Source organism: Esox lucius, chromosome 24 (assembly GCF_011004845.1).
Source record: "Esox lucius isolate fEsoLuc1 chromosome 24, fEsoLuc1.pri, whole genome shotgun sequence".
In the NCBI taxonomy this organism is placed as follows: Eukaryota; Metazoa; Chordata; class Actinopteri; order Esociformes; family Esocidae; genus Esox; species Esox lucius.
In genome coordinates this window covers 5681421-5690268 of record NC_047592.1, presented here as the reverse complement: position 1 = coordinate 5690268, position 8848 = coordinate 5681421, and the positions used below count along the sequence as shown (strand labels likewise).

Genomic DNA, 8848 nt, shown 5'->3' with positions numbered 1-8848 from the left:
TGTTTCGGCCAATCAAGTTTTTAAAGGTTTTGGGGTTAGGGTTAGGATATGGTAACTCCTATGTTGTATGTATAAAAAAAGTTTTTTTCATCCTTAAAAATGTCAAACATTATCGACATATACAGCTTCCAAAAAAGTTGAAAAGGAAGTTTTGAGTGAGGAACAGAAGGGTTAAAATTAAGAGACCACTGCAAATTCAACGTTTCTGTTCCTCACTCAGAACTTTCCTTTTCAACTTCTTTGGAAAGGAAAGAAAAAGGTGCAGTGGTCTCTCAATTTTTTCCGGAGCTGTACACCAAACCAACACCCCCAATGGAAATGGCTGGGCAACATCCAGAGGCAGCAAAGGCCAGCCACGCCCCTTCCTCACCTCCTCCCTCTGGGGACCTCGTCAAGGGAGGTGTTTCACCTCTAGAGGCCAAGAAAGACAATGCACTGGGAGAAGTGAAAGGTGCCAGAGAGAAGGAAGTGGCAGCGACCGAGTGCAGAGAGAGGGTGCCCCCGGGCTACCTGGCCTCCACAGCCGCTTGGCCTCAGCCAACTCAGGAGCCCAGGAGGGAGGGAGACCCGGTCGGGGGAGAGAGCGACCACTGGAGCCCTTACCTCACAAACCCAACATAGCCATCTAAATATGAATGCCCAGCTATACACGATGGTATGGACTTAATGATGTGTTCTGGATCATGTATACGTCCTCAATGTATATAAACAATGCTCAAGGGATTAAAGTTCGCTACCAATCCACATGGTTAAGGTAAGGATTAAAGGTCCGATAACGCTTCCAGTGTGGGTCGGGTCTGCACCAACCACCACACTGCAAGTCTCCGTCCAACTCACCTTCTCATACACTTCGCTTCGATGAAACGCCCGCCAGGGCCCTGAACACTATGTGTCAGTTCCCGGTGACTCTCGTCGGTTTATACACACACCATCCTCATCGTTTAACTCCACGTCCTAATCTGTAGGCCCCCCCACCCAGGATTTCTCTGTACTTTCCAGGCCTCGACATACAGGAACCTCTCCATAGCTCAAGGCTGCCACCACCACGCTTCACGGTAAACAAGGCTGCGTCTAGTACTCCAGAATCACTCAGGTCAGGGTCTTTCCCCCAAGCCAAAGAGGGCAAAATAATGATTATATTCAGTTTGAAAGTAAGTTAAATACATGATCTCTTGACAGAAAATGATTTGTAATGGCTCAAAGCAAAACAACTTCTGCTTTACGCTCACTTGAATAAAAGGGAACTCCCAAGATTGACATTGAAAGTTAATCACGAGAGACAGAGATGTATCACAACAGAACATTTGAGAAGTAATAAAGATAGGCACACTGTGCCAATGCCTGTCCCGTTTTGTCTCCTCTCTGGACAAGCCTGCCTGATTTAAAAATATATATATTAACATGTTTTATTACATATGTGAGACAATATCACTTTTGAAACGAGTCAAATATGTCAGGAGGAGCATGTATTGCTATGTGATGAATCTAAATACCAACATTCTCAAAATGACTCAGTACATAAATTATTTTCCACAAATTCTCACACTATCTTCTTTATTAACATATAAAAAGAGGTTCCTACTAAACAAGATCATTGTATTGGCTAAACCTAGTGTTCCCATCAGTTTCCACTGATTTTGTTTGACAAGAGCTGCTATTTCCTTCTCCTCCATCGCCTCACCTATCTTTCCTTTTCCATGCACCTCCTGTGTCTCATGCCTTTAGAGTGTTTGGTTGTATCTTTCTACTGTCTTCTTTGTAAGTCAAGAAAAGAAACTCAGGGTCAATCGCTATGGAAATAATTGAAGTCATTCACCAAATATCATTCAAACCTTGTGATTTAGCGCATACAGTCCAGACCATGGGAGCCGGAGAGCAATGATAGATGCAGATTAATTGTTTCCCCGAATAATAATATGGTTCTTTAATAAAATTCGAAGAACCATATCCCGGATTTGCATGGAATGTTCCTTGGTCTTCATCATGTAGTTTGTTAGTAATTGCATAAAGCAACTGGGACTTCCCAGAGACAGGCGCATTTAACCTGAAATCATGGGAAACACCTTGACTGCTCGCGGGTGAACGCCCTTAAACATATCACGTGATTTCTAAAGACAATCGGTTGCACCCCAGCTAACACAGGTGTCATGGCAAAGAAATAATTTTCTGTTTTACTTATTTATTTCGAGTAATTTGCCGATTTTATTTTTTACTTTGACATTATTGCCTTTTTTTTTATCAGTGGAAAAGACTCCAAACACTTTTAGGCTAATTATTTTGTAAATGTTATGGTTAAAGAATACAATAACTGATTCTTTGTTATTATGTGACTATATGCCACAACTTTGGTGTAGAATCACATTTCTCTCACCAGAGGGCGGACATGATGGAAAATAAAACTTCACTGGGCGTTTACAGCGGTTTACAGTTGTCTCCTTTTATGTGCTTCATCAAATACAAAACCTAGGCTGTTTATTAAATAAGCTGTAGAATGTCATTGCATATGGACATGGAAGGTAGGCTGAATTTCTTTTGTATTCTACTACATGAGGTTAATTCAAACAACTGGCTTGCGAAATAACTTAAAAATGTCCAGCTAATGTGTGGTACATTTTTTATTTCCAAACAAACGATAATGAACTCAAAGAATAAACGTGCCTTATTTTCCAATTCTGTGGGCTTACTGAATAGACAGCTGCAGTTACGATGTACAGTAAAGGGCTACGTGTTTTTTTGTCACAGTGTTATACGTGATTCCATCCTCTCCTCTGTCCCGCCGTAGGTGTTTCAGAAACTGTGATTCTAGCGGAACCACCCGCCAATTCACACCCCGCCAGAGACGGGGAGGAAGAGATGGGTTCACTCTTCGACGTTACATTTCTGGAGGACTACCTTCCAAGCGCTGAAACCGAGACCCCGACTCGGAAAACCTACCACCAGTTTCAGCCCAAAGCACTGGGGGTGTGTGTCATTCTAAAAAAAACAAAAACAAACCTATAGTACATTTTACTAAACTTTTGACTTAGCATTAAATTGAAAACTGGTAAATTAACGAATCACCAAATTGAATGATATTAATATATCTGAAATAACACCTCACAATGCAGATGTTTCCCAGGTCTCTCAGATCACGCTGGGTGTGTTTGTGCTCAACTCCGTTTGTGTCGGCGTGGCAAACAGACTGGATAAGAGAAACGAAGAGGTCACCAGGGCCATAGGCTCTCTGGCGGTGTGTGGGCAACGCCGCCGCGCACCACATCTTAAACCTTGAACAAGTGTTAGCTTTATATGGTGAATCAATCCAGGTGTCTTTCTTCGAGTGAAGAATGACGAGATTTGTTTTAGGGTTGTTTTAGCGCTGTGTTTTCTAAAAGGTCACTGAAATGGGTACTTTGGCTTTGCCCCCTGCAGGCCATAGTGGCGGGAAGCGTGGCCATAGCGGCGCGGAGTCTTCACGTTCCCACGGTGAGTCGTCATAGCCTGGCACAAGAGCTGTTTGTGCCGTCTTGCCAAATCACATGTCCCAACAGCACAAACGGCTGTAGGACTGAGGCTAAGTCTTAGGAACGGGACCCGCCCCATTTTAACCGCCCCATTTTAACTGCCGACTCGCACATTTTCCCCCTCGTCTCATTTTTCTCCCCAGCTGAAGGCCTGCCTCGGCACACAACTGGCCGCCTGCCTCATGGCCGTGTTCAACGTGGTCGTGGTGGGGGGCAGGCTGTCTGACACCCACTTAGTGCCGCACTGCTGGCGTTTCACTGATTACAACAACACGAGTCACGACAGCACCTGCAACCATCTGATGGTGAGCGCAGAGCCACACACACGCGCACAGAGGGGTTAGCCATCAAACAACGGCCGCTAACTTTAGGGGTCACGTTGTCCCCCCCGATGGGCAGAAGTGAGAACCTCGTCGGCCTGAACAAGCCCCTTGTGTCAAATTCTTTTTCAACAGCAGTTTGTGGAATTTTTCTAAGTTTAGAATATCTAGCTGTAGAGTTCGAGTACCCTATACAAGCAGTTGGATGACAGAGTTTAAACTTAGTATGGAACTGATGTTCTTAGGGGTAAATACTGTATGTTCTCTAGCTTCTCTAGCTGTGCCTCAGAATTGGAAAGAGGGGAAGGAAGCTGTCATCTTGCATAGCTCTGAGACTTTGCAGCTGGCCACAATTTTACCACTTTCAAGTTTCAGTGAAGGTTGAACAGTTGTCTTGAATTCATCTAGATGTCAACATTAGAATACAACGAAAAAGAAAGAAAGGTATTTAAAATGGGAAGCATTGAAACCATTACGGGAGCATCATCGACCGAAAACCACCCAAAACTATTTCCGTCTCTCCCTCCCTCCCTGCCGACCCAGAATGCAGTGTATCCGTTCTATGTTGAGTGGTTCCTCGTGCAGGCTACGCTCCTCTGCATCTCCGTCACCCTGACCATCTACAGCTGCAAGTTGCTCCGCTTCTGCTCTCCGGCAGCACCCGGCACGGTAAGCGGTAATTTCCAGAGCATGAGAATTTGGCCACTGGCCAAAAGTGCAGACCAGATGCATGTTCCACACGTACACGCTTTTGCACGCTCCACCGAAGCTAGTGGACCACAAGTGTGCCAAGATAGTTCACTCACAGTTTGGCTGTTCTCCTATGAGGATGGGTTTTTATTGTTGTGTTCAAACCTGTTTTCTTTCTTAAAGCCAGGGGTCAGTGCGTATAGTAGCCCTGCGCGTTGAGGAGAGACACGGTCCAAAAAAAGACATCAGTGGCTGCAAATCCAAATTCCCCCAGGTCTTCGGTCCACCACAACAAAAGATCTGGAGATTCTTGAAGCTTCTGTGCATCACACTCTGCACATATGGTGCCTTGGAAAGTATTCACATCACCTCACTCTCGCCACATTTTGTTATGTAACATACTTAATTCATGATTGATAAAAATTGTATGCTATCATTCTACACACCGAACTCCATAACTAAGCTACCAGGGCAACAGGGCTCTAGGTCAGGGAGGTGACCAAAAACCCAATGATCACACGCAAAACAGCTTCATAGTTTTCTCTGTTGTGATGGGAGAACCTGCCAGAAAGACAACCATCTCTGCGGCACTCCATCAGTTAGGCCTTTATGGCAGAGTGGCTAGGTGGAAGCCACTTCTGGACAAATGGCATATGACATGCCTCCTGAATGACTGGGAACATGAGGAAAACGTTTATCTGGTCTAAAATTGAACTATTAGGCCTGAATGCCAAGCGCTTCATCTGGCAAAATCAAGGTATCTCCTGGCTAAGGTGAAACATGGTGGTGGACGCGTCATGCTATGGGGATGCTTCTCAGGGGCAGACACTGTGGTGGACTGATCTGGATTGAGGAATGGATAAACAGGGCAAAATACATAGAGGTCCTTGAAACCTGATCCAGAATGTGCAAGATCTCAGACTATGACAAAGATTAATGTTCAGTACGACAAGTCAGGTCATTGTCCCCGAGTGGCCCAGCCAAAGCCTGGAGATGAATCGGATTGAGCATCTGTGGGAAGACCTGAAGATCACAATTCACAGACGCTCTCCATGAAATCTGACGTAGCTTGAGAGAATCTACAAGGAATATAGTGAGAAACAGCCCAAATCCAGGTGTGCAAAGCTGTTTGAGGCAAACCCAAGAAGACAGCCAAAGGGGCTTTTACAAAGTAAGTCAGAATACTTATGTACATGAGATATTTCTGTTTTTTTTTTATTTTCAATTAATTGGCACACATTTCTATAAATGTGTTTACACTTTGTCATTATATGGTATAGGGTTTAGATTTTTGCCAAAAATGTAATCAATTATAAATTAAGTCCATCACACAACCAAATGGGGAGAAAGTAAAGGGGTCTGAATATATTCCGAAGGAACTGTAGATTTATTCTCCACACAAAGGATGCTTGTCCAATCAACAGGTAGCGCAGTTAAAGTGATGAGCCGGTTACTGAATCCTAGAGCTTACAGGGTGTGTTTTGCAGAATACTTTGATCTAGATGTTAATCTTTGATCAAACTTCATTAAATGAGCACCATTTGCTTAAAGCAACCAGGGTGGTAGCATACATAAAACAGAACTATGCATATACAGAAACTCTGGGAAGACTTGGTGAAAAGATCTGGAGAGTCAGATGTGTAAACATTCTGAAGAAACTAACCTAAAGCAGTCACCATGAAGAGACACTGATGGGTCTTTCCAGCTGGGCACTTTTTACAATCTTATTTGTCACTACATTTTCTTGTACACACAGTACATACACTTGATGTTAATGATGTCAGGTTTTATAGTTGACGTTTTGGAACTTTGTTGTTATCATGTTCTAATTACTGAATATTTCTGTTTGTTTATAACTATGGTCTCAGGTGCTACTTTCATGATATTTTTAAGGATTTTGTTGGTATATCAAATTGAAAGAAAATCCCTCAGGGACAGTAACTGATAAGAGTGTATAAATATATATATATACACACATACCTTATTGGTTACAACACACAAATATATTTTTACACTAGCAATTAAAACTGGTTTATACATACTTGTTTTATTGTAATAGAGGCAGTCATGAAATATATATTTGTCTTGTTCATTTTCACTTAAAAGGGTTCAGATGTAGCATTAAAAACTTTGACAGCAGACTTACATTATTTCTGTGTGTAAACTTTAAATAATCAAATCTAATGATGGAAATGTTGTGTAATCGGCTGGCGGTTTAGTGGTTTGAATTCCGGGTTGGCAACTGAAAGGCTGCTGGTTCAAGTCCCCGAAAGTTTAAGTTAAAATGTAAATGTTCCTATTTCAAGAAAGACTACATGTGAGAAACACGCTAGTCATTGATCCATTTCACATGATCTTCTTATCTCTTCCCTGTACGCTCTCATGGCGTATCGGTACCGGTTCAAAGTTCATATTGGAAAGGCTTTGGTCCCATTTAGATCTGCAGTTCATCAGTCCAGTGGTTCTGTGGAATGTCACAAATGGGTTATTACAGGATTATAAAAGGAGAGTCATATTAAAAACAAATCTAACACAAAGTCTTGATTCTTTATCCCATAACTGTTTGATGAGTCCAAACTGATCATTAAAATACAAGAAACTGACACCTCTGTGATTATCACATCTGACTCCCCTGCTTACTTGGGATGAAGACGATGCGTTTTCCTCCAGGTCTCCGTAACAACCGTTCTTGTGGCGAACCAGACTCCCCCAAAGTACAGAGTGACGGCACCCAGGACACTCCCCCTCCACAGGAAGGAGATGGGCAGGCTCAGTCTTAAGGAAGTGCTTGGCTAAGCACATCAGGTGGCTGGTCATGTGACACGAGGGGTGGAAGCAGGTTAGCTTATCTGCAGGCTGTAAGGATTCAATAAGACAAGGTTCGGGTGAAAATTAGCTTAATGAAATGTTCTGGTGCAGGGCTGGAACAAAACCTTGCACATTGTTCTTTTTTTGCATTGTAGCTCTCCGGGACCAGGGCTGGGTTCTGCTGCTGTACAACATACCTTCACAGTCCCCCGACAAAGGACGCATCTATCTCTTTCCTTCTCCGCCTCCTGCTGTTCCTCCTCCGTCTCTTTCCGTTTCTGCTTCTTGGCCCGGACGCTGCCAAAGGCCAGCGGGATGTGCAGCGGGGGCTGGAGTCCGGGCTCAAAGTCCATGTGGTACTCCTGCTTGAGCCAGCGGGTGGTGAGAGGCAGGCGGCTCCACGGCGCCACACGCAGCATGTTGGACACCACACGCCAGTGGAACTGCAGGCTGGACTCCTTCTTTGACCGCCGGGTGACATGGGACAGGCGTCGGGAGGAGTGGGGGTGCTGCCACGCCCACTCAAACTGTTTTGGGAAGGAGACGGCAGGGTTTGGGGTATTGGACGTCCTTCTGCTGGGGTTATTACACACAAAATTGGGACACGGAGAGTGAGGTTTTTACAGACTTACCCTCAAAGCAGCAATTTCAGAGGGGAAGCCGTGAATAATGAGCACCATCTCCCTGGAAAAGACAGGCAGGCAAAATTCCCGTGACGCACTGTCAAGAGATGACGACCAAAATGCAACGGCAATAACATGACAAGAAGCCATAACAGGATTGAGACCTCCCGTACAACGACACGTTATTAATGTTAACTACCATGGTCCTCTTCCACTTGTCCTTTTTGCGCCACCTCGGTGTCGCCCCGCGTTATGCTGTCCTATCCGACGTTCGGGATTCACCGTGAATCCAATGTAAATGCGTCCTTTGAATTTAGGATTGGTGCAATACAGCATGTACACACCGAAGAAGCTCTCCACCTCCACGACCATTGTGTACGGATGTTCGTATATGAAATAATCCGGTTACCAAACACTTCATACGGTTTTAGCGGTCTTGGTTTTGAATAATGTCTCAATGACAATCTTGGAACTAATAATATTATCAAATTGCACACCCCCATTGCATCCTGTCCGTGTTAGTTAAGTTAGCTACTACGTCTATCAAGATAAAAACGCCATTTAAGTACATTGATAAGCTAAAATCTGTCCCGATTAGCAATGAAGATTATCTTTTAACCCCAGCACTATAAAAAATACATATAAATCAAATAAATGGTAAATTTTTCCCTATCTGATATATAGCAAGTGCAACAAGAGAACATCTTCAGTAAACAACACAATTGCTGTATTTGAAATGTTTAGGCGTTCAACCAAGTGCCTGATAAAAATATTCAAAGCACACTGTATTAACATTTGCTATATTTTAAAATATGCAATCTGTGAGAAAAATTTTAATATCTGCTTTCTTAGGTTATTTCAGACGGTCCGTGTGGTACTATATTTTTTATCTCAAATATTTCAA

At 43.5% G+C, this 8848-nt stretch overlaps 2 protein-coding genes across 4 annotated transcripts; one reads left to right on the top strand and one right to left on the bottom strand.

Moving 5' to 3' along the window:
- The first annotated feature begins 2445 nt into the window (after positions 1–2445).
- LOC105020730 lies at positions 2446–7601 on the top strand. Of its 3 annotated transcripts, none has more exons than XM_020043263.3 (8): positions 2446–2516; positions 2783–2961; positions 3119–3229; positions 3412–3465; positions 3647–3808; positions 4367–4492; positions 4697–5684; positions 7477–7601. In XM_020043263.3, exons 1-7 carry the CDS (start codon positions 2492–2494, stop codon positions 4730–4732), a joined length of 693 nt encoding a protein of 230 aa, XP_019898822.2. In that variant the 5' UTR covers positions 2446–2491; the 3' UTR covers positions 4733–5684; positions 7477–7601. The 3 variants fall into 3 exon arrangements, with proteins under 3 accessions (XP_019898822.2, XP_012995852.2, XP_019898823.2); XM_013140398.4 differs by lacking the exon at positions 7477–7601 and adding an exon at positions 7184–7258; XM_020043264.2 differs by lacking the exons at positions 4697–5684; positions 7477–7601 and having other exon boundaries at positions 3647–4267; positions 4367–4450.
- slx1b (SLX1 homolog B, structure-specific endonuclease subunit) lies at positions 6542–8836 on the bottom strand. Its single transcript, XM_013140393.4, has 5 exons — positions 8144–8836; positions 7954–8005; positions 7519–7848; positions 7154–7369; positions 6542–6977 (listed from the first exon to the last, which is right to left on the bottom strand). Exons 1-5 carry the CDS (start codon positions 8314–8316, stop codon positions 6948–6950), a joined length of 801 nt encoding a protein of 266 aa, XP_012995847.1. The 5' UTR covers positions 8317–8836; the 3' UTR covers positions 6542–6947.
- Positions 8837–8848: the final 12 nt, after the last annotated feature.

Bases quoted from the DNA above. Each gene is read 5' to 3' on its own strand.
- LOC105020730 (XM_020043263.3), top strand. From the start codon at position 2,492: ATGTCATTGCATATGGACATGGAAG. The intron at 2,517-2,782 runs GTAGGCTGAATT...GTCCCGCCGTAG, and splicing joins ATTGCATATGGACATGGAAG to GTGTTTCAGAAACTGTGATT. The intron at 3,466-3,646 runs GTGAGTCGTCAT...TTTTCTCCCCAG, and splicing joins GGAGTCTTCACGTTCCCACG to CTGAAGGCCTGCCTCGGCAC.
- slx1b (XM_013140393.4), bottom strand. From the start codon at position 8,316: ATGGTCGTGGAGGTGGAGAGCTTCTTCGGTGTGTACATGCTGTATTGC. The intron at 7,370-7,518 runs GTATGTTGTACA...GAATCCTTACAG, and splicing joins TTTGTCGGGGGACTGTGAAG to CCTGCAGATAAGCTAACCTG. The intron at 6,978-7,153 runs GTAAGCAGGGGA...GACATTCCACAG, and splicing joins ACGCATCGTCTTCATCCCAA to AACCACTGGACTGATGAACT.